The sequence below is a fragment of the Oxyura jamaicensis genome, chromosome 11 (assembly GCF_011077185.1).
Source record: "Oxyura jamaicensis isolate SHBP4307 breed ruddy duck chromosome 11, BPBGC_Ojam_1.0, whole genome shotgun sequence".
Classification (NCBI taxonomy): Eukaryota; Metazoa; Chordata; class Aves; order Anseriformes; family Anatidae; genus Oxyura; species Oxyura jamaicensis.
In genome coordinates, this window is record NC_048903.1 from 3,156,371 (window position 1) to 3,181,591 (window position 25,221).

At 39.3% G+C, this 25,221-nt stretch overlaps 1 protein-coding gene and 1 long non-coding RNA gene across 3 annotated transcripts in view; one reads left to right on the top strand and one right to left on the bottom strand.

The window, feature by feature from the left end:
• LOC118172922 overlaps positions 1–25,221 on the top strand; it is a 256,732-nt gene that overhangs the window by 28,743 nt on the left and 202,768 nt on the right. The gene's annotated exons all lie outside the window — the stretch shown is intronic.
• The window catches only part of SLC6A2 (solute carrier family 6 member 2), a 73,407-nt gene continuing 59,019 nt past the window's right edge, over positions 10,834–25,221 (bottom strand). For both annotated transcript variants that reach the window (XM_035337120.1, XM_035337121.1), the window contains exons 13-15: positions 22,303–22,470; positions 19,711–19,782; positions 10,834–18,079 (exon numbers count right to left, since the gene is read on the bottom strand). In XM_035337120.1, coding sequence (XP_035193011.1) covers positions 18,056–18,079; positions 19,711–19,782; positions 22,303–22,470 — 264 coding nt within the window. In that variant the 3' untranslated portion in view covers positions 10,834–18,055. The remainder of the gene's footprint in view (positions 18,080–19,710; positions 19,783–22,302; positions 22,471–25,221) is intronic.

Consider the following 25,221-nt stretch of genomic DNA (forward strand, 5'->3'; position numbering starts at 1 on the left):
CAATTATAATTTTAGTCTTATGAAGAGTAAGGTTACAAACAAAAAAATAATCAAAAAAATCTATCCTGGTGTACCTATAAAACATGTAGCTGGGTTGAAGATTTTCCTGGGAGTTAAGCTGGTATTTATTACTGAGAGGAGCTAATGAAAGCTAATGATAGCTAATGAAAAGCAGTGACATCTCCTTTGTAACGGGCTATTTCTCAAATGCAGAGAGAAATGAAAGGTGTCCCCTTAAAATAAGAAACAACTATGTCACGGTTCTGTGGGATGGCACCTGAAAAGATACTTCAGGACTTAAAACATCTGTACGAGGTGGTGGGGTGTCCCTGAAATTTTGTCATGCATGAGAGTCCTGGGGGGGGACAATGACAAAGAATAGAGCCTGAACTGGGTTCTCTGCCCAGAACTTGCCTGCTGTCCTGCTTTGTGTTGTGAGTTGTCAGAGACGATATATCTCCAATAAAGCTCTGCAGAGAAGGGGTGAATGGGAGCACAATTGGTTGATCTCTTTCCCTTTCTTTTCTTTTCCAGCTGTTTCATTGTACCTTAGCTTTGTATGCAGTGACTTTTTGTGCTGCCTCTTTCTGGATGATAGTAGCCTTGTGTACCTAAAGGGTAATGCCATCTGGGCTTTGGAAGCATTGAAAAGTCAGTGGAAAATGTGAACTACTGAACTGGCATATTGCAAGAACAAAAACAAGTCAGAGGAGTAGAAAACAGCTCTTTCTGTTCTTAGATAACAGAAGATTCTACATGCCTAGGAGGGACACTAATATTTCAGGTTTATCTTTTAAATAAATAGATTTAAAAACAAAGAACAAAATAGTTCAAGGAATGCAGGGTCAGCTCACTAGGTACCTTCAATTATTTGCTCTGTCACGTACTTAATAAAAAGCAAAAGAGCAAAATAGTGGCTTAAAGGTGGGGTTGGAAATTCCTAGGTTCCTTTCAAACCAGAGTGAGAAGGATATGGGCTGCTGGCTTTTCTAGGGAGGCTGCTGGCTTTTCTAGGGAGGTGAATTGACACCCAGTGTGCACCCAAGCTTTTCTTGCGGTTATTCTGAGTGAAAAGTTTGTTCCCATGCAAAACTGGGAAATTTCTTGTATAGTCTATTCTCAGCCTTGTTACCATCCCACTAGGAATAGGCCTAAGCCCACTGAAACCAGAAGCCAAATTTTGTGTTTACATAATAAAATCAGACCAGCTCTTTTTAAAACTCAGGCTTTGCAGTTTGCAAATGCAGACCCTTAGCTGCACTTCTACAGATTATGGGATGTGTTACGTTTGACTATCACCAGTATTTCAGATACTGTGTTCCTCAAGCTTCTGGAGTATTTCCAGGGAGTTTCTTAGCCTAGAACCACTTCACCACCTTCTGCTTAATTATTATGTTCTTTGAATGCTGTGATCTTTTCTTTTGTCCTAGGTGAGCTTTAGTACTAATCTTACCTTTAGAAACAAAAAGCATTTTTCTGTGCTAGTTTATCCTCCTCTGGTTGCAACTGTCTTCTGGCCTCTTCTTGCCAGACAGCAGGTGACTTTTCTGTCAATGACTGCTCCCTTCCAGAACCAAATGAGCTACAACTGCTGTAAGTAGCTTGACTCATTTTGAGTAAAGATGGTTAGGGAATCCCACAGGCAGGTTGCACAGCCAGCAACTGTGAGATGACAGGAGGCAGTAACCTGTACCATGGTGCAGTGCAGCTAGGAGTCACTATCGGTGTCAGCTAGCAGAGCTGATGCTGGTCAAGGCATGCCATGGCCTTTGTTAATGCTCTACGTTCTTCAGAGGGCCCTCCTTTCCCTGTGTGCACCATGCAGCAGCAGCCCTATGATGCCTTTGTCCCTTCAGAATTCTCATTATTGATGGTGGAAGCATTGTGACAGCAGAGCTGAGAGCAGGCTGTAAAGTTAAACCAACGTACTCATTACAGTTGGGTTTTATTAACTTTAAGGTTGGAAAGCAGAAGCGTAGGGAATGGATGCTGTGAGTGACCTCTTAGCAGAACATGGAGGACTTAATGTTCAGCTGTGGGCCAAAGTTTTAATGAAGACAGGTGGCAGAAAAATCAATCGGTTCTAGGAACTGCAAACCGGACAAGATCCATTACTATGCAGTGTCTGTTTCACCTCAGGCTCAAACGTTTTGGTCTGTGGCTCTTCAATGTGTGTTCTGGAAAGGAGGAAGGAATGGTTTAGGTACATGTGGTTTTGGTTGTCAGCAAATCACCCGGATTTCTTTTAAGCTTTGAATTGAGATAAGTTTCTTCCTCCTTGGGAAGGGAGAAATTAGCTTTTGTTAAGTGCTTACTGAACAGATTTCCCTGTTTCATTGCTCACGTTGGACCTGGAGAAGGAACATGAGCTTTCTGTATAACGCAGCCACGTGCATGTGGAATATCCTGTGAGTCAGGTGTTCCTAAAGACCTGTCCCAAGCCTCTCTCGGCTTCCTGATTCTTGCCCCATAAGCAATTATTTCCCCATAAACAGTAGTTTTTTGTACTAGGACTGACTTGTACACAATGGTTACTAGTCATAATGAGATCTTTGTCCTTATTCTAGATTTTTTGATTTCTCCCATATGAGAACAAAGCATCACTATTTCAAAGTATTTTTTAAAATTTTGTCTTATTCCCCACTTGCAGTTGATGAAATGCTGACTGCCCTGGGAGGTTTGTGACCTTCACCCCTTGCTTGTGAGCTAGCACCAGCATTAGAGAAAAAGGCTTGTTCTGTTACAGGCTGGATTTGTCACCTCCTTTCTTTAGGAGGAAGCTAATATTTTTTACTGTATTCCAGTCTGTTGGGCCTGATGCTCATCCATCTGTAGCAGCTTTTCCAAAACCATCATTTTACTTCCATGTCAGCTGTCTGCTCATGGGGTGAAATGACAGGATGATTTTTTTTTTTTGGTTAAGCTCCTTAGTTCAAAATTTGATTTGAGGGATTAATGGTCATAATGATGTTCCAGAACCTCGTGACCTTGTAAAAATTCTTAATTTCTGTTCTTTATGTCCACCCATGTATATGTGTGTGTATGTGTTTATATGCACTGGGCAATGGGTGCAATTGTCTTGCAAGACTGTCAGCATCTTCCACTGCATCTTGCTGACTTGAAACATCTTTTGTAAAAGTTGTGTTTTTTTGTCAATTTTCATCTTTCTGTCAAAAAGAAAATCACCATTTGCACAAAAAAGCATTGACTTTTAGATGGAAAAAAATGCTTAAATTATTTATACCTAGGCACTCACTATTTAACTGTTGTGGCAAAGGATCAGACGTAAAATAGCCAAAGAATTGTTGTCAGGTTTAGAATGGTGTTTAGCCTCCTTAGCTGTAAAGTTTGACGGGTTTAAAGATAGCCGTATTCATGTTCTTAAGGTGGCTTTTTGTTCATAAGCAACAGCTGCTCAGCTGCAAGCACTAATGAAAAAAGGAAGATGCTTGTCAAGGACAAAAATGCTGTTGACACATATCTATCTGCAAATTAGTTATAATAATAAATTATATGCAGATAAACTGTGAATGATGGGTGGTTTACATTGTGAGTTTGATCAGCAGTAGACAGCCTGTGAAGGTAAGCCACTTTTTGAAAGGTTGTGCCACCATGTGTAGGGTTTTGTTCTGTTTATTATTTAAACTTGCTTGATAATGCCATTCTATGAATAAGCTTAGGCTGTGTGATAATAATAGTATTCGAGGTGTTGATGGCTGAGGTTGTATTAATGGCAAGTGACAGCAAATGGCTTGTGATGTTTCACAGAATTGTCTCTTTGGGTTACAATATTGGGCCGCTGCTAAATGGAGCATTGTGTATCCTTCCGTCACAAGGGAGAGAAGAATTTTGACAGTACCAGCACAAGCATGTGTGGCTCCTGCTGTTCTTACATGCTCTTTAATACTGGAAAGACTGGTGATATATCATTCTTCTTGTTGGTAGGATTCTTATTGTATAGAATCCTGCATTTGAGTGATCTCCTGTAATTTGTAAGGATTGTTCAAACTGTAAGATATCAAAGTAGAGTCTGGGTGGATACAAAATGTTTAAGGCTGTTAGAGCAAGAAGACACTAAAGATGGCTGAATTTAGTCCCATATTTTGTCCTTTATATTTTGAGTCTTTGGGAGATGTCTTACATGTTGAATGATGGCATCTGAGCCTCTCTGCAGATGGTTTCAGCTTGGAGGCCCTCACTAAGGGAGTCGATTGTCAGAGAGAATTCTGCCATTGCAGGGGATGGAGATTATAATAGAGACACCGTTTTTTAGTTTGTGAAATTTTTGATAGTCTATGATTTTCTTCACTTTTCCAAATTAAAGAAATGGCTGGAATACATTCTATTGATTCCAAAGCTTTCAATGTATCAATTGAATAGCTGTAACTGATGACTTTTCAGTCACGGTGAATGTCAAAATATTGAAATTTCTTAAGAGATTTGCTTTCATGTGAACTACAAATTGGAATGACAAGCACCTCTTCTTTGAAAGGTGGTATTATTTCTCTGCTTGAAATTATAGCTTTGTGATTTTTTTTTTTCTTTCCCTACTTTATTTCTATGGTAGCTCTCTGGAAAGGTTTATGTGAAAGGTAACAAATCTCAAAGTAAAAAATGTACAGTTTGGTGGAGTGAATGTAGGTGAAACTTTCAAAGGAAATAGAATTTCCACTCAGAGTTACAGGTGGATTATCAGTAACCTAAACTGCACAGTTACTCTACCAGAGCAGGGTCAGGAGCAGCTCATGGTAATATTTGGGCTGAAAGCCAGCCTGTGGCACTGAGTCACAATGAATGATGGTCTGTAGATGGCTGCACTAACCACTTCAGCGAGAAAGTGACATAAAAATAGGTCAGCTTGAATTAGAATAGGATTTGAAGCTAGATCTAATGACTTCTGTACTAAGCATCTGCCTATCAGTTGGATACAGGGAGGAAGGTTGCTCTTTCTTTGTGTTGTAAGTATGCATGTGCATGAAAAACTGAAACTAAGAAATATTCTAAAAGCAATAATGGCTAACCTATTTCACTACCTTTCTGTGTTCACTTAAATAGGTTATTTTCATGTCCTTGAGCTCCTAAATTTTATTTTACAGTATTTGGAAAGATCAGTGGGAAGCTCCTTATTAACTTACTCTAGGTGACAATTGTGTTCTTGCAATCTTTCTTACCAGATTGCCTTAATGTTGCTTTTTAAGTCGCTGTGACAAGGTTGATGTAGTTGGGATCCAAATGTAATCCTGTTATCTCATAACCTGTTGGTCAAAGGTAAAAACAATATTTTTTTTCAGTCAATAAACCCCAATGGATAGATCTGAAAAAGAAGGTATTTTTGAATTATTGAAATAAATTATTGAAATATAATTATTGAAATAAATGTCTATATTTTATTAAATCCATGTATATACCGGCATATTAATTGCCATTCATGTCAGTGTCTACCTTCACTTCCATATGGAGATTACTTGTAGAGAGCTGTTTAACTGTAGATGCATGTCTACAATTAGAGGAGCATTAGTTTGCATGAATAAATGCTTCTAGTTTCCCTATTTTATAATTTTCAGATATTGTTTCAGATATGTTTCTTTTCCGTGTTGTATACTGCTGTTCTGTTGTTGTTTAGACTATATCCAAGTACATTCTTCCACTGATGCGCTAATCTTATTCTCTAGATTTCATTATGGTAGTGTCTTGCATGCATGTCAGATCTGCTTTCAGCTGATCACCAGATGCCATCCAGAAAACAAAATGTGGACAGCCCTGGACATAAGTTCACAACTGTCGCTGGTAATCAAACCAACCTTGAACAAGCTATCCCTTTGGAAATTAAATTTCTAGAACTGCAAGGATCCCAACCTTGTGGGATTAAATATCTGGCACCTAGAAACGTGGAGTTACTGGTGAGCTGCTAACTCAACAGCATCATTGAATTCTGTATGCAGAGTTCAGACTATTTTCCCATCTCACAAACTCAGAAACAGCAGAAGCTAATTTCCTCTACCCTGTCTCCTTTGAGCCAAGCTGAGGTGTCAGTAAGATGAATAGTCACATTTTTTCAGAAGGTGGTCACTTTATAGCTTGGTGCTGCCTTTAAAGCATACTTTTTGATTGTGCTCAGACAAATCTGGGAAAAAAAATCTTTAGGATTGGAAGTAAATTACTTACCTTTAAAACTTGTTCAATATTTAATGGAAGTAAATTACTTACCTTTAAAACTTGTTCAATATTTAATGTCCTTCCCTAGGAATATTATTGTTCAGTGCAGTATTTGTGTTGGGTATGTCTGTGATTATTAAGGACAGGGTGCAATGAAGAACCTACAAATCAGGCTCTGTAAAGCACAGACTTGAGATGCCTGTATTATTTCTGCTGCTCAGAAGTGAGGATTCTGCATTTCTTCTGTGAGGAAGAGTAGGGGACTTGTAGGTTCCAAAAATGCTGTCATCCAGGTGGAAATGCTTGGCACAAGCATGTGTCCAGAGCTGTAACTCCTCATACTTGAAGCTCCAAACACATGTTGTGGCCCATTGTATGTGATGATTCAGTAGTCATCTGGCATATAGTACTTGCGTTCTTGACTCTGTGCTTAAAGATTTTGCTTTTCAAGAGATTTGTATGCTTTACAGAAAATAGTTTTTGGATAAAAAAAACAACACTCAAATGTTAGTGTTGGGTGTTCTTACATATTTTTAAGGAAACAAAACTGCTGGTCTGAAACTTAATTGATCATTTGGCAAATAGGATTGTTGCTTTTTAGAGTCTGATTGTTTTTGTTAAAACATCTGTTGCAGCATAATACAGCTATTAGCTTTGTAAGCAGTCTTGCCATCAGATTATTGCACAAGGTTTATATATCCCCTGGGACCTCAGAATTGGTTGTTGCAGCTTCAGAGAACGGCTTGATGAAAAGTCACTTGTTGCTGGCATCTATATGATGAACTATTATTCATGGCCAAGAAAAGTGTATGACTTATTTAACAATGATAGAGTAGGTCATTGTAGTGAACATGTAGATGTTGTGCATCTTTCAGTAAGGGAATGATTTGTGTGGGTCATGAACGTCTGAATAATCATCTTCTGGAAGTAACACAAGCAAGCTGTTACAAACCCGTCTTTAGACATGTTCCTTTCCCTTTGTGCTGTTCAAACAATATACAAAGCAGTGATGTGAACTGGATTTATTCTTGAGAGTCAAGTAGCAAACCAGGTTCTTATGCAAGCTTCTCTATGCAAATCCATCTTTTTAAATGCACAAATATTATGAAGACACAAAATGGGCTGGAATTACTGAATTGAAGCATTCATGTTGTGACTGTTTCTTCTGACTTCAACTCAGTCATAGATCTCTTCTTTCTCCTGACATAATTACCCTGAGCTAAAAAGAAAACCTGTTTAAACATGTTACCACTCCATTCTTAATCTTTGAAGCTGAAAAACTGGGAGCTAACGGGGCCTTAATTCTACCTGCATATGTTCACTGAGGCTCACCAATGTAGAGACGGAGGAGGTGTAATCAATTTCCAAGGACTCTTGAGTGGTGTACAGGAATTGTCGCAGCAACTAGGCTTCTCCATCCTCTACAAACAGGCCTGGAGAATACAATGATGGTCATGTCAATAATGCTGGATGCTGGGAAAATCCTAGTCCCCATCTGAATTCACATAACGAGGGCCCCACGTGAAGGTACTCTGAATCCTTCCCTGCTGTTCATCTGCCCAGAATTGGTAAATTGCAGAACTGACTTTACAGCAGAAGTGGTTTAACTCTGCATACTTGGTTTGGCAGGAGTAGGACACCATGTCATTCTCAAATCATTTAATAATAAAAGGTAGCGTACATATTAGAGGAAAAAAGGAGCATGTAATGAAACTCAACTTCATTACAAAATGTGTGAAGGAGTATTTAAGTGCAGACATGCAACGTGGAAGGTCTCAAGGGACTGCAACGCTCCTCTGTGGTGCTGGCAACGCAACGCCAACCGTGCATGCAATCACAAAGACCAAAATCAAGCTCTGAGCAGGCCAGTGTCGTGCTCCAAGCTGTGTGAACTGCCGGGGCACAGCTGAGCAAACATTTCTCAGAATTGTTCATGAATAACTGCTGGGACCAAAAATGTCAGTTGTAGTTTTGCTCTGTTTGCAAACCTTTATGTTCACATTTGGTAATATTGTAGCAAATAGCTGCTTGCAGAAATTTCTGTAGACGCAATAATTTTTGTGTTAGAATTTTTGGAAGCAAATGCTTTTTTTTCTTTTGGAAATAAAGCTGAAAACCTAATTCTGAGCATTAATCTCATGAATTCACAAGAACTGTAATTCTGTGTCAATTAGCTGTGACAACTGGAACTCCAGGCCAGTCTGTGAACAGTTTGTGATTGGCAGTTAAGGAGGAAAGGTCTTGTCCAACAGAGTTCCCTGCTTGGTTATTTTTTGGCTAAATCACAAAACACGTGAAAATTGTAATGAATTTATTTTACTATTACTGTAGGTGTCTTAAATTGTGTTTTGTTTTTCTCGGTCTTAGTGATGACAAGTAATAAACCACCAGCACTGGTACCTTCTGAAAATGTATGTAATATCATGTATTTGGGTTAAAATTGATTTTTGTCTGTGTAGTCTGTGAACTACATCCTTACTGAAAAGGAAATCAATGGTTTGACAATAGATTTTTGCCTGAAATGATAGTAAACATTACAGTTTGATTTATTCTAAAGCAGAATTGGTGTTGCTCGTTTCTTTGGGTCCGTGCTGGATCAAGGCTTTCGCTGTTGGCTGGCTAAATCTGAGCTGTTATAAGACCAGAAGGTTGGTTCCTTGTCTGGTTACTATGAACTTTGAGATGAACTTTGAGAGAACCATGCTTCAGAACACTTGTGTTAAACATAATTTTATGTTTAAATACAATTTTTTAAAGTCACTTTTTTGGGTGTTTTACTGAGCTTTAATAACTGAGTGAAGAGTTCTAATGCGAAATGTATGCCATTGCTCTGCTCTGAGGTCTTGCAAAACTTTCCATAGCTGTGCTGTACTATCGCTGTTTTCATTGTTGAGGAAGCAGGGGGACTTTCCATTCTCAAATAATTACTTCTGATTTATTGCTCTAATTATCCATTGGATTATGCAAGCGTTTCTAGTTCTTCCACCAAACATAGCAGTATATTTGTAGTTTAAGAAAAATAAAGCTAAATTGTTTTCTCTTCAGACTCCTTAAACAAAAGATTATTACTTGCAGTTATTACTTCTAAAAGGAAGAACTAGGTGCATTTTGACTTCTCCCCAGCCTCCAATTTTCAATTCAAAGATAAAGTGCAGAAGCACACCACAAAATTTTAAGTTAATTTAAGTTGTAAATATTCAGGTAGAGAGGGCAAATTGAAATCTCGTGTTTAGCTGTAAGAAAAGTAGATGTTGAGAAATTGGAGATAGGAAAGTGTATTACTGCTATTCCTGATAGCTTTTACCATGAGTGTCATTGGTACCTGATCTGCTGTTGCTTTCCTGTGTGTTGGAAAAGGCTATAATTTAGGTTATTTTTTGAGCAAATTAGAGAAATAACTAGAAAAAAAAATCATATTGTTATCCACGTGCAGACAAGAAACTTGTTTTCTATGGTACTTTGAAAAGGGGACAAGGTTTCTATTATTTTAAGTGAGCCCTGCCTCATTTTATTTTCCTAAGTGTGCTAATGCTGAGCCAGACTTGCAAAAGGACTGAATTGGGGTCAAGATGGCAATGTGGTAAAAGTGAGGGCACAGGGTAGCCAACAGTGGAAATTTCATACACAGACTTGCTGAACAACAGAATTGGTTTAAAGAAAAACTTGTGAAGCACTGGTATATTAATGAAGCACAGGTATATTAACAAAGCAACTTGGAATTATTTTAATACTAACTTCTGGGTTTAAATATTTTGCATCATTAAAAATTGGCACAAATTTTGTTATTCCGAGTTCTCAGCTATGTTAAATATTTTTTTTTCTTGCTTGAAGATAGAGGAATATAAAAAACTGAAGGCTGTACCTTAACAGCACTGATATATTTGAAGTAGCTGAGGGAAATAGATTAGTCTCTGTACCTGACAGGTACAAAATTTGTGTGTAGATAATTGAGATTATTTAAGAGAAGGTTCCATTTGACTGCAAGAGTGACATGTGATGTTCCATGCAGGAAAATAAGCAAATTGTTTAAGTTGCAACAGATCATGATTATCCATTTTTCTGTGCCAGATGAGTAGCCTGGCTGATCCATAAATTAAGAATAATGCTCTTATGGCTATTGCTTGTGATGGCAAGTTAAGGGATGAACAAAAGGAAAAAGGGAAACAATGTAGCCTCAGGGAATTACAGCTTTTGTGCTATGCATTTGGACCAATTTTATGGTTTTTGAAGGCCTTGATTTTTCCTTCTGGTTGTGAGACTTTGATTTGCCTTGCTCTAATTATGTTCCTGAAGGGAGTTCACCTGTGGAAGCTAATACCCACGGGGCACTTAAAGGATGTCAACCACCTCCTGAAGGTTGAGAGCTGTACCCTCTTTGGGTTGTAGGTGGCTGCCAGTCTGTTAAGCCAGCTGCAGCCTTACTTGTGGAGGCCTTTGGAGCAGGGCTGCGAACTGTCCTGCTCCAGCCCTGCTGGCCTCTGAGGCCAGTCTTCTGCCTCGGAGGGTGCTGCAGAACCAGTGCCCTGCAGCTGCTGGCAAGCATGGGCTAGAATTGTGCAAAGGGCATGATGCCCATCGCAGCTGGGAGGAGGACTGACAATGAGCAAAGTTCTCAGTTCAGCTTTTAATCGACTGCCACAAGTAAATTCTTGGTACATAAGGTTTTCCTTTATACTCTTTTTTATGTGCATATTTCTCAGATTTTATTTATTTAAATAATTTTATACACAATATTGGAATAATCTGTTACATTAATGCACAGCTTAAAACAGTTCTTATTTACACTGATCACAGACAGACAGAAGAATGAGGACAAATACTTTACATTCACCATCTTTATCAGCATTTTAAGTATAGGTAACCAGCACACATCACACACATCCATATCCATATTTATAAGAATTGTAGTTGTTTCTAATTACACATGGGCATGTAGGTGTCTCCCTTTCAAAAAAATATAAAATAAAATTGAAATGCCATTTCCCCAGATAACCAAAGACATATAGGGAGAAAAAAAAAGAGGTGAACGGACCTGCAGATTGCACAGTTAATGGAGTCGGCTGTGGAAATGTCATGGCTGTGTTTGGACACTTGGTCACTGGGGCACTTTGGAGAGTATTTTTACTAGTGGCAAGTTCTGAACTCCTGCGTAAACTTATTCCTGAAAACTGCAATATGATCTCTTGCTTTGGAAGTTGACCTGTTGGACACTAACCTGGTTTAATGTCGAGTTGTCTAAGAACACAAAATTGCAGCCAAAGGATGCTCTGTTTCTTTTACAATATAAATTAAAAACCATACGACTTGTTCATATGATATTAAGGCAGCAATGGAGAATATTGTGCTACAATGTGCATTAGCTGTAGATAATGTTTTATTCTCCTTGATCGCGTGTTTACATTTATACTCAAAAGGCCAACGTGCTATGGAACTAGACTGGCTGACTACAAAATCTTATAATGGAGAAATAGGTCCTGTGTGATAACCTTGTTACAGCAAAGTTGAGTTTGTCGCCTTACAATATACACTTACATTCTATGAAAATTAAAAAGAACTGGTAAAAATATTAAAATATTTCCTATACAGAGATACCCTTATCTAAGGTAATGTCTAGTCACTGCTATAAAAAGGCATTACAAATTAAGTAAAACATTGGTGTAAACCAAGTAAACACTCACTATAAAGCTTTTATCTGTAAGGCAAATCTTGATCAGGCCTTTTAGGAGATAGTTTCAAAATGTACTATTTGGAGACTCTCCCTTTACAAGTGACACTATCCATAGCACATGAAGGCTACATCTTTCAGGTAGGCTCAGAGTGCGCTGTAACTCATTGCAAATGCAGGTCACCTGCAACTCTGAGGCCTCTTGGTGGTGACCAAGAAACCATGACACCTTTAAGAGAGCCGGTTTAAGGCTTAGTGATTTTCTTTGTTCGCTGAAATTATTCTGTACCCTCGTTAAGGAAACTAAGCAACTTTTGGTCAGCATGGCAGATAAAGAAACACCTTTAGAAAGAATGAGAGCAAAGCACCTGGGCAGCCCAGGCTTGCTGTTGGTGCTGAGGCACAGGAAGGCCCGCTGGGGTAATGGGGCCTTGACACGAAGGCTGGACTGTTACTTGAGCCTGCCCTGCCTGTTTCTCCTTTCCCCTGACCCCATCCCTCCCCAAAAGCATCCAGAAAGCTAGCATCCAGGTATCTCCACGTCTCTCTAAGGAGGACAACTTTACCCAGTACTTGGGACTTCTGTTACTCAGACTTCAATTTCTATGTGCTTCCACTAGGGCAGTCATACAGTGGTTGAAAACTCTCTAAATATATTCAGTTGTTAGATGGCAAAGGAAAAACTGATGAAATTCTGTCATTGAATGCAGCTGGTTACATTCTTCTGCTGGCTGACATGTCTTTATCTGCCATCTAGTTCTCTGTAGCAGTCAATACTCGATGCATGTAGATGCATCTAAATTAGTTCTCAGGCAGTGAACAGTACTGCTTTACCAATTACCAGCTAAGGATCTTGGGCCTAGGTAGATACATCTCTTATTTGGAACAACATGCAAAATATCTGAAATATTGTGTCTTAAGAAAATCTTCTCTATACGTGGCATGGTGCACAGGTCTTATCATTCCCCAGGTAAGCTTAAGCAGGCAAAAATGAGCAATTGTACTTTTAATCACAGCTAAAGAACATGTGTGTGCTCACTGAGTGCTCTTGGGTGATAGCCAGCAAAAACTGTCCTTCACGAGTATGAATTCAAGAGTATTAATTAGAGGGGAGCAGGTGCTTGGAGAATTGTTCCCATCGAAGTCTGTGTTACAAGGACTGAAATAGCTGAACAAAAAGCTATTTTCCATAGCACAGAAACGCTCAAAAGGACCCTTGAGCTCCAACAATTTCCTTCATCTGATCCTCTCTGAAACTCAGTGATGCAAGGTCACTGACTGCTTAACTGATGTCAAGTACTTTCTGAAAAAAAGTAATTCTTGACTGCTTTGCTATGTCCTGTACGGGTGTAACCTTTTCCTAAAGGAAGCTAGCATGTGCTGGCTGGTCTTCTGAGACAGAGCATATACAAACAATTTCACGCTGTTCTCATGTACCAACCACTCTCAGTTTGGTAAAGGAAGGTCTGTAACAATTCATGCGTCCAAGCAGCTCACTAATTCAATCCTGTGCAGTGAGCTGTGGCCAGATTTGCTTAATATAGTTCATATGCTTGTATGTGAGCTCTCAGCTTGTATTTAGATATGAACCTAGTAAGGTTACATCAAGATTCTGTTGGACTTCTGCAGTGTATTCCAAATTGTTTAGCTTCATCTAAGAGCTTAACGTGCCACTGCTTTGCTAGGTCAGGCCACAGTCCCCAACAGGAACATGGGTGTGAGTCTGAGGAGGGCAGACTGAAAAAGCATTTTTCTTCTGAGGAAAGCTTCCAAATTTTTTTATAGAAGATCTATCTCCCAGTACTACAGCCAAGCTTGTTTGTCGAACTTCTAGTCTGAACCATCATGTTGGCCTTTAATTTAGGGAGATCAAGTTCTTGCACAGTGGCTGACCCATGTCAGCCCTGAGAAGACTGTTAGAATAAACATTTTACTGCTCTGAGAGGCTCAGTACACACATATAATTCCTGCAGGTAACCTAATCTATGCTGTCACTTACTGAGCTGTGATAACTGTCCTATGCCTGAGTACCTCAGGCCCATTTTAAAAAGTTCTAACTGGGTGAAGCAAATAAGCCATTTGTGAGTCTCACCTCTTTCAAGAACGCTGATCGAAGGTTTAAATCTGAATCTTAGGAAAGAGATTGATGCTTGCCAGTGACTGGCGAAGCTCAGTGAAATCAGTCCAGGATGCGAATGACAGCTACCTGCTCCCACAAAAACAAATACCTGTTAATGATTGCTGTATGAATCACAAGAACTGTAAAATAGACATGAAAAGAAAAATAACTTTCTACGTGCCCTCCTCCTACAACCTAGCAGTACAAAATAAACTCGATTCATGCCAAAACAATAGAGTAGAGAGTGGTTGTATACACAAGATGTTTGGGCTTGACGTTTTTAGTAATAGCATTTAAAAGGCATTTTGCTGAGAAGAAATGGCCAATTATAGGGAACTTCCTCTGGGAAAATTACATACAACATACATTGCACGTGCAGTTAGAGAACATGTACAACAGTAACAGACACGTATTTCTCCTCCTATGTTCTATATTTAAAAATATCACGTTTGATCCTGGATTTCCTTCACTAGGGTAAGATATGTTTCAAGTGTTGCCAGGGTATGTGCCTCGGGACATGACAGAGCACAAGAAAGACTGACAGAAAAGGTTTGGCTCAAATAGAGGCCAAACACTAAATGCAACTAGTGCTTTTTGGGCAGCTGCCCATGAAGGACCCATAGTCTTCCCAGTAGAAATGTAAATCTCTGGAGTTTCAGTAATGTAGCCATAGAACAATAACTGTTGAAAAATGTTCCTGCAGTGTGTACGGAGGGAGTACAAAGGAAAATGGAGAGCCTCTCTTTGGTGTTAACTTTCTGTGGCTTGATGAAACAACGTGGGTCACAGGCAGGTGGTCTTCAGTGACAGAGAAGAAGGTAGGGGTGGCTGGAAGGGAGATGCTAACGTATGACAGCTGCTTCCTTCAGCAGATTAAAAAAAGGTTTTCAAGACCATGTTTTTCTAGACCTGTGAAATAAGCAACTTAATCGCTTCACCCAATTTTCCCCACTGGCTTGCTATGAAACAGCCAACTGAATTAGCAGGCTAATGATGCTGCATCTCGGATAAGCTTGCAACCAAATTTTGTTTGTTTGTTTTGGAAGTGGGCTGCCTACTCCGTCAGCATATACTTGTCATCGCAGGGGGTATCTGGGAGAGCACCAGTCCCCAGAGTGGCTCTGCTCCCCCAGCAGTTGTAGGTGAGGGAAATGGGAAGCTGCTTCTTGGCTGAAAATTCAAGACAGAGGAAGACTTGCAGGTAAGAAACCCCCTGGGTGATAAGATTCTGACTGAGTAATCTTTTTATCTGCAGTGGTTGAACAGAAGGGAGATGAGGATCTTAGTGGCATTTGCTATTTTCCATACTGAAAATGCATTAGGGAGCTTAAAGTGGGAGCCTAAAAGGAGCTGGGTGCCGGAGCTGTGGCTTTTTTATTACCGTCTATGGAAATAAAATCTTGTCTTCACAAGGGTTTTTATTACTTGAAAGGGCATTAATTTGTGTCTAATGGCATCATTTATCGTCCAGGAGGCATGAGGTAGTTGAGCATCTTATTCTGTGGAGAACTGAGGACATGTTCTCCATTTCTGGGACAGAAGTAGGTCATATTATTTTGTGGAGACTTCCTCTGGGCGACATCTTGAACTTAAAGCCCAGTTGTGCAATCATGCATCATCTCATTAGGGCTATTCCTGCTATCTCTGATTTGCCAATTGTCTTCTGTGTAGATTGCACATTTTGTCTGTAAAACCTTAGAACAAGATGGTAAAAGTGCGGCGGAGTCCTGAGCTATAAGTGTTAAACTAAACAGTAGCAAAAATAATGTAGTGGGTCTTTGCCTCGGGAGCTGGTATTTAAAATACAATCAAACTCTTCTGTGCTGGGTAAAGCTGTTTCCACTCCCATGTTAAGATAGTTTTGCCCTTATTTCAGAGCAGAGTGGTGATGAAACCACTTTTCCTGCATGGGTTTTGCTACCCGGGTGGTGGTGGGGTGTTTCACAAGCGAACATGGATGCAGGCTGTTACCATTTGCAAACATGAGCAAACCAAGCAATATATAATGTGACAAGCAGTTAAAACTCCCCAGTAAAAAGCCCCTAGGAGTTTCAAAACTTGGTAATTATATCTATGCTAAGAAGCTTTTGAGCGGTGCCAAACCTGTGACTGAAGCAGCTGTATTTATTGGAAAAAAAAAAAAAAAAAAGCTTTATAACAATGAAAAGATTCCCCTGTAGTTATGGAAACAATAAAAATAGGATTAGCTATAAAGTTGGTGGGATGGTTTTTTTTTGAAACACTCACCATATTTTCACTGTTTGGACTTTCCTGTAATTACAGAATGAAAACAGTAGCCTTTTAAACTCCTTTATTATTGAAATATATTTAATAACAGGGTTTAAATGGCTACTGGCCATCAGCTGGACCAGAAGATATGACTGCCTTTATAATTAGAAGATTGTTCTTTGGGTTTAAAGCCCTATTTAAATAAAAACAACTGCTTTGTCACACAGTCTTTTAAAGAAATGGGACAATAATTGGTTTGCTCTGAAGTATTGATTCCATTGGAGGAAAAGGAAGAATAAGGAAAGAAATTTGGGGGCAGTGCTTAACGAACGTGGCCAGCATCACTTGGGACTTTGGAATTGGATTATGTAAAATGGGGGTGGGTGGGGGAGAACACAGGGAAAAGAAAACAATTCAATCGTTTTATGAATAAAAAGCCCCATCCTTGTAAGTGGTCTCTTTAAAAAGAAGTACTACATAAACTTAAAAAATGAGCTGAATTGAACATATAGAGGTAAAAAAGAAGAAAACAGAAGAAAAAATATCAGAGGTAAGGTCCAGAGGTAAACTCGAGGCTGGATTCAGCTCGGAAGCTACTGCTTCTGAGAATTCTTACTTCTTATAGATCTAGTGATAAATACCTACAGAAAGAAACTCAAAGCTACCAAATCTAGTGATCACTGGGAAGATACTAGAGTGGTGTGTGACCACAGAGAGTGAGAACAGCACCCAAATGCAGAGTTTGTTCTGTATCTTCTAGCTTGCATAATGCTGCCCGAGAGGAGAGCAGGAACAGGGTTAGGAAGCTGAGTATGCCTAAAATATCCTTCTAATTCATTCAACATAATCTTACTATGTTTTGGTAGGTGAATCCAGGTGGGAGTATAATAGCATGCTCGTGATGGCAGCGTAAAACCAAGGTTTGGTATTTTGGTGCCTCTGGGAAGATTAAATAATTCTAAAAATAATTTTCTTTCTATATATTTTATATATGGTACATTCTTTATTTGGCATATAATATAAGAAAGAGATGAAAGTCTGACTATTTGTACGTGACTCTTTACAATTAACTGGACAAGTCTCTAGAGTATGGATCATGTGATAAAGCTATTTCAGTTGTTGGCAGAAGGGAATATGTTTTTGACTAAGCACAGTGTGGTATAATCTGTATTCTGTACTCAGTAGCCACACCAGGAATTCTGTTCCTGTTGCTTGTCAGCTTGTAGAATTAAACGGACAGAAAATGGCACAGACATGTACAGCAAAGACAACCTTCTTCACCAAGAGAAGAAACTAATAACAAACCACTGAAAATGAAGCACTGCGTCTTCATTTCAGAAGGATGCAAACTCATATCCCAAAGGATAGTATGGCAAGAAAGCTAGTGACATTAATACATCGTTAAAGTTGCTCTTTCCTCATAACTGAGATGTACTTTTTCCTTAGATCTAAGAATGTTCAGGTGGTGTTGGTTTAAAGCAGGTCGTGGTATGAGTATCTGAAGTAATTATTACTGTCTGAAAAGTTTAATTCACTTCTTCACGATAAAAGAGCATTTAACATATGTTGATTGCTTTTTTTTTTTTTTTTCTCTGCTCCCCCCTCCTCCACTTCTGCTAATAGCAAAACTCACAAGTTTTGGTCATGTAGGGATCTCATGGCACCAAAGGAGATAAGAAAAATTAAACAGAGTCTTTAAAAATCATTTGAAGCCAAGTGACAGAAGGGAGGCATTGAGAACAGAGAGCAGATGTCTTCCCTCAAAGAGTCAGGAGGTAAGCTCTGAGCCAGCCTGGTCCAAGCATCATTGAGGGAGCTTTGAACTTGACTTTCCTGTATTCCCAGTTTAGCTTAACTTATTGGCTTTTTCCTCAACCTGTCGGTTGTCATATTGTTAGCCAGTGTTGAAGCTGTAAGGGAACAGAAGTAGTTTAATAACGTTGAATCAGGTGACAGTGGTTAGAAAGATTTTAAGTACATTGCTTGACAAATTTAGTTACAAAGAGGTCTCAGAACAACGATAGATCACAACTAAATTTCATTGGATTCCAGTTAGCAGTGAGAAACATGCTGAATATAGAGGCTATGGATTCAGCTCTCAGCTTAAGCTCTCAGCTTAGTTTTAGTATCCAGGGCTGTGGAAACATATGCAAAGAAAACTTTTGTACCTGCTTGGTTATTTTGGTCAGTGTTTTTTGTGTACAACCTTAAAGAATAACAAAGCACTAACCACACTTTAGTGGTAAGACCTATTCCTAGCTGCTTGTTGAAGGCACCAACCAACTAATATAACGTGCCCTCGTGCTTGATACATTTTGAGGGGTCATTAGGGTTTTGCTTCCATGTACACTCTTCTAATTTAAGTGATGTCTGTTTGCTTCCTTTTTGCCGTTACGTATTTGGTTTCAGAAGACCAGTGCTATGTAGGAATATCCCATTCACACAGGAACATCTGACTCTGGAAAAAAAACACTATTACTTACAGCTGCAGCATTACAGATCTTTGGATAACTGAGGGCAGGAATAGGGGAATGAGAAGGCAGAAAGAGGTGCTGTGGTACTACAGAATCTTGGCCACATCACATAAACTGTGGTCATGGAACAGGAAGCTTGTTTTCTGCTTCCATTCTGCACCCCATAAATCTGCACTGGGATTATTTTATCTGAAATTAAAAAATATATATACTTCAAACAGTTTCTTTCCTTAGTATTTTTTCAGAGTAAGCAAAAGGCAAACTTCTGTTTTCAATACCAACGTACAAACGACCATTATAAAATCTGGGTCATGTTTTGAGGTGGTGTGAATAATTCTAGTTGCTTTCAACTTTGAAGGCAGAAAGTGGTCCAGCACGGATGCTGATAAGAGTAACAAGCTTCATATTTGCATCCTTTTTATCTTCTACGGAAAGGACTTTATTTCAATGAGCTCATTTTATTTGCTAAAAGGAAAGCAGCATTTGGAAAACTGTAGCATATATTTCATGTCTGCTTAAGAAGTCTCCAGCTGTGTTTCAGTCAACTGTAGGTCTGTGGGGAGAGTCTATTCCACACAGCCTAGCACAGGATTTTCTTATGGCTATTATGTCTAAGCTCTGACACCGGATTTTTGGTTGCTGTTTACCCTGTGTCATACTTGAAGTGTAGAAAATATGACTTCAGATTGCTGTGTAATAACTGAGGGAGAGGATGTGGGTTGCTTAAATGTACATGATAGCCTGGAAATACCTTGGTGAGATCTTACTGTGATTAGCCATTATGACCTAGGATACCGGATTTAAGTGATGTGCAGCATTGTCTATTTTGCTTAGTCATTTCCTTACAGTGAAAGAAGGAAGGTGCCAAAGCCTTCCATCACAGTTGGTGCACATCGTTCTGAGCCTGGTGCGTGTAGTACTGAGCCTCCTGCATAGTGCTGCGCTGGCAGGAATAAAGAACCACAGACCTGGGGGAATCCTCTGAGATCGGTGCAAACCTGCAGCTGTTGCTAAAGGCAGGAAAGGGTTGGTATGAGTAGACAAAGCGTGGTGAAAGGAGTACAAACCTTAAACTGCCTGACATTTCCTTGGGCCACGAGTTGGTGTTCGTTTTCAGGTGTGATGCAGTAAGCTAGTCTCTAAACCAGAGGGGAAGAAGAGGAGAAAGTCAGACATATGAAATGGGATTATGTCTGCAGTCCCCAGTCTACAATGGGGAGGCGTGAACTTTATTTAAAACAGTAACTTAAATCTTTAATATCACTGTCATGTGCCTTTAACTCGGTCACAGAGAGCAAGCTTCTTGTAAGCCCCTTGATATTAGCATTTAATATAAGAAGTGACAGTAGAAAGTTTATGCAAATACGGAGTCCAAATATTTAGCAAGAGCGTATGGAGAACACCACGAACAGGACTTAACATCCCCCGAAATTCACTCTTCTGATGTTAGTGCTGAAATGGGGTTGGCTAGGCCCCGTGGGAAAGGAAGGAGGTGCTGGCTGTATCCCTGATGTCTCCCTTGTCTGCCCGCTGCTGTGCCATTTGGATCACACACAGATTTTGGTTTACCAGAAACTTTCAACCAACCTAAGGACTTCACATTATACTAACTGCATGCTTTGAGCCATGATTCAGGGTATATCTTACGGTATTATGGTAGTCATTTGGGTGTAATATAATAGCTTTTTGCCATGTTTCTTGTGATGGGCCTGAAGAATTGCTATCTGCAGGAGCTGTAAAAATAAAAATTTGCAAACACTACCAAATGAATGAAGGTTCCTTTTGGACTGTTTTTGGCTTCTGCATCCCACTGTCAGTAAGCTTGTGCAAGCTGGCAAAAGCCTGTTGGGCTAGTGCGAATTAATCAATGATACTTAGGTACTGTTAGAAAACAGATTTGTAAACACACAGAAATGGAAAGAACTGAAGGGCTAATAAAATAGCCAGAAACGAAACCTAGATGTTGTGCGTGATGTGAGATGCAGGGCGAGAGGGGTTCCCACTTTGGGGTGCCTTTCTGATTGGGAGCATTAAGAGTTGACTGTAGTGTTTCAGAAACAAGACACTTATCCTTCAGGGACTGCCAGGGCCGTGCAAGGGGGATGTGCCCTACCCAGATAAAGGGTAAGATGCTATTTTCTGCTTAATTCTCTGTGTAGTGGTGTTTTGGAGTTTAAGAGCCTCAATGTCCTGCTGCAGCATTGCATAACTAGCTGTCAGAAAGGAAAGCCTTAGAGCTAGCTATAAGTCTGAGTTTAGATTGGGTCATAAAATGATGGCCATGTGAGGGGACAAAGACAAAAACTGATGCTGTATAGCAGTGAGGAGTTCTACTTTCTAACCTAGAGGTTTTAAGGCCATAGATAAGAATTTAAAATGGCATCAAGGGTAAAACTGATATGCTCAGTGAGCCTGGGTCCTGTGCCATTCTGAACTGATAAATTAAGAAAAGTATGGGGGAATGAATTGTAAGGATACCAATGCATTTTTCACATGGAAACAAGGTTCCTTTTAAACAGAGTTAATAATAATCTTAGACATAAATGTAAGTGAAGTTAAAGAGCTATTAAGCTTTCATTGTCAAATTCTTTACTGTTATGAAAATTATTTGATTTAGTATTTTTTTTTTTAATTCAGTGCCTTATTATACTACTGCTTTTAATAAGATGGTCACAAATTGTTACTCCTTGGGATTTTGCTTTATTCAGTGCATGGAGCATGTATGTTATGGGTAAAATGGGTTTATGTGGTGAAGGATGCTGCTACTTAGTACCCTGGCTCACTTCCAGCAGTACAGAAGCAAGAGGCTTCATGATGAGACCATAGGCAATGCCCATACTATAGGAGTTAGGAGTGCTTCTTGATTTCCAGATCCATTTCAGCACCTTGGTCTCTCTCAAATAGAAAGTTTCAAGCATTCTGGTCTTAGTGATGAATACAATAGAAGGATCTAGATTGATTCTATCCTTGGCAAAAGGTTGAAGTAATTCCATTAAATAGATAAGGGCATGTGTTTGATAGAGGAATTCAAACTCTGAGTGGCTGCTGTTAAAGATAAAATGCTGGGCTAAATGGAACCAATTGCTCTGACCCAGTGAAGCATTCCTTCTGTCTTTGCTGGGTGATTGTTAAATGAACAAAGGCACTTCTGAACCCAGGGCTATGCTGGGGACACATCCTGCCTCCCAGCATGTGGATGTGGTTTTTAGAGATGGGTGCAGTGCTATGACAGCAGCTCTGAATTAACTTTGTACATAAGTCTGAAACACTCCTGTGCAGAGTGTAGATAAAGCATACTTGGGGCTTTGTTTAGATAGAACAGCATGAAGCCCATCGGTTAAAGCTGAACGTGAAGACACCGTGGTTTGTATTTTTTTTTTTTTTTGTTAAGGAGGACAAGATCTTAGCAATCAGATCAGTTGCATGCATCAAAAATCAGTTTATAAAATGATTATGGTGTTCTCTGGAAAGCTAATTTCTCTCTAGAAAGTAGAACGGGATGCAATAATCCTGCCTCAAAACCCCAACCCATCAGACAGTTGGATCCAAAAGGTCACTCATAAGTAATAAGCTTGGGGAGCAAGAGAAACTGCCAACTTCGATCCAGCCGTTTCATTTCATAGCAACATTTCATGACATTTTATTAGCATTTCACTTACTTCTTTAAAGGTCCCACGAACATTCATAAATTTATAGATAATATAGGCAGGCACGAGTATCATGGAAGATAACGCTATTCCCCAGCCAATGCGATTTGCCCAGAGAGGGAAGGTGTAGTCATCATAGGTCAGAGGTTTGAAATTTATAATGCTGACTATCACAACAAACTAGGGAAGAGAAAATAACACACATCATTGTTTTGAGACATGAAGCTTGGCTAGAAAACAGATCTCCTGTGTTTGCTTAGGCAGCCACCCTAAGGAATATTTCAACCCAGCTTTACCATTTACCTTCATCCTATTTATAGTGTGCCTCATACCTCTTAAACCGTTGATGTTCTTGATGCGTTTACTAGTATTAACAGTCATTTCCTTTCAGCTACTCTGGCCATGGAGTATTTGATATTTTGGTGGGAAGTTCCAGTGGTTGTCTGCCACTGTCTCACTTTAACTAGTGTTAGAGATATTAAAATAAAAAAAAAATAGTTCTGCAGTTGAGAAAGACCTATTCAGGATCTTTGTTTCCCAGAGGCATTAGGTCTCATTTCCTTAGGAGTTCTGTACCCATTTCCAATACCAGCACGATACAGCTACTGAGTAAAGGTCATGCTGCCTTAAGGCCTGGAAAATAGTGGGTTTTTTTTGCTTGTTTTTTTAACCTCCTGGTGCTACCTTATCCAGTACTGGAGGTAGGAAGGAAAGAGTAAGGTACCACCTTATTTGCTTCTTGTTATTTCCATATAGGTTGCAGAATTCCTTATTTGATTCTCTGGACCTGTATGTTCTGCTCCATGTAGCAATGCCAAATTGCAGTATTTTGAGCTTAGGATTTCGAAGGCTACATGTGCAAGGAGAGTAGTGGTGCGGGTTAAAGGAAATTGTCAGTGTGAAATCTTTAGACAAATACTAATTTCCTTTAGAGGTTTTCTTGCCACGATGTACACAGCAGCAGTTAGCATAGAGGAGAAGCTTCAAGGGGATGTTTCCTAACACCAGATATCTGGATGACCCCAACTTGCCTTTCTTGTGGAGAACTGTGTTTACTGCTAGGAACTGCTGTAATACATCACCTCTCATAAATGAGGACTACCTCTGCTAGGTGAATACGGGATTGTTAAAGGAATAGTTATACTGAAGTCTGACAACTGTATAGCCTTTTCTGTATTATCCTAAACTACTCGCATCACAAAACTATATCAGATTTTTATTTGCATAGAAGCATTGCTTTAAGAATGCACAGCTTTTATGCTATTAAGTCTTCTAAAATCATAGCAAGGTCCAATTTCCATATTATTCATCCTGACCTTTTGATTTACAAATAAGCATAGGAGAAGATCCCAATATAAAAATGTAGTTTTGTTCCAAATCTAACCTTTACACAAAGCAGTGCTCACTCTTTGGGATTTTTTTCCCCAAATGAAAAACACAAGTGCTTCACTACAGATCAGGCAGCTTACAAGGTATATTTAATACATGTTTGGTGTTTCATGTAATTACTGGGTATAATTGCATGCTACTTACTCTAAGCTGTCATTCTACCATTTGGGCATCTTGGGGTCCTCCAATAAAAAATGAATTACCAGTGGGAGATGTGCTCTAATAAATGTGTTACAAATGCAATGATTTTTAATCAAGTAATGTTCTTGAGGATGTTGTTGCAATTTCTGGGTTCAGAGACAAAGCACACAGGTAAAAGGTTATGTCTCAAGAGGTGGCATACATAGTATATGCTTTGAGAGAAAGGGACAAGGTAAATCCAGTAGTAAGTAAAAACTTCTAAAATGCCTTCATGAACTTCTAGATATAATTCTTCCAGTATCATACCAACAGCTCAGCACATGGTGTTGAGCTCTTGGTATGATACTGGAAGAGTGAAAGCCCTGCAGCAGCCAGGGATCAGGTTGGGAGAGAAAAAAATATACGGTTGTGTCTATGGTACTATTGCAGTGATGGAACCAACACTTTCACATTGAAATTCAGGCTTTTTTTTCTTAAATCAGTCAAAAAAACAACAACAAAAACCACCACAATATATAACGTATACTGATTCTTTTCAATTGCTTTTCACATTTTGTACTAAAGGGGAAAAAAATCCTTCCTGGGTAAATCACTGCCTAAATATTTCCAAGTCTTGGCAGAAACATCTGCTGGACGCTGTTGGATTTGGACTAGTCAGCCATCCTGGTATGCTGCTAATTCAGTGCATGAAGGCAAAGTCTGTATTAGTTGTCTTGAAGAAAAATATCTGCAATCCTCAACAACCTGAGCATCTGGAAACACTGCCCAGTGCACGTCTTTGTGGAAAGGCAGAGAGCTTTTATTTACAGTTTGATTTGGCAACTAATATGATCAGGGTGAGAAAGCCTTGGAGCTGCAGATCAAATGCACAGTAACAAGCAGCAGATCCAGATGATAGAGAAGTGGATTGAACGTGGTTTCTCTGTAACCACGGAACCCCAGCGGGAGTCTGCAAAACATCTAATTACTGGAATTAGGAAAGGGTGACCTGGAATTTGGTTGCTGTAATTAAGTGTGAATTTTTCTTTTAATAATTTATTCTAAATGAATAATTTTATGGCTCTAAGGTAAAGATCAAAGTTGTTAGATCTGACTGCTGTTTACGCAGGTACATGGGTACATGTAGTCTTTGTGTGATTTTTTTTTTTTTCTGTTATCAGGTCTAGGTAGCAAAGATGTGTGCTTGTGTAAGGCAGGTATATAATGATGATTTCATTTAATAATTTTGAGTTCTGTGAGAAGGGGCATGGTGCATTCCAAATAATGTGTCTGATCTGATTTGGTATAAAATGGTGACCTTTAGTTCATGAAGTCTGTCTTTGTTTTTCACTTTCATTAACCATTTTATACAGTTTTCAGGCCTTCTAAATTAAACTTTCTTTGAATTACCCTATTATTCCT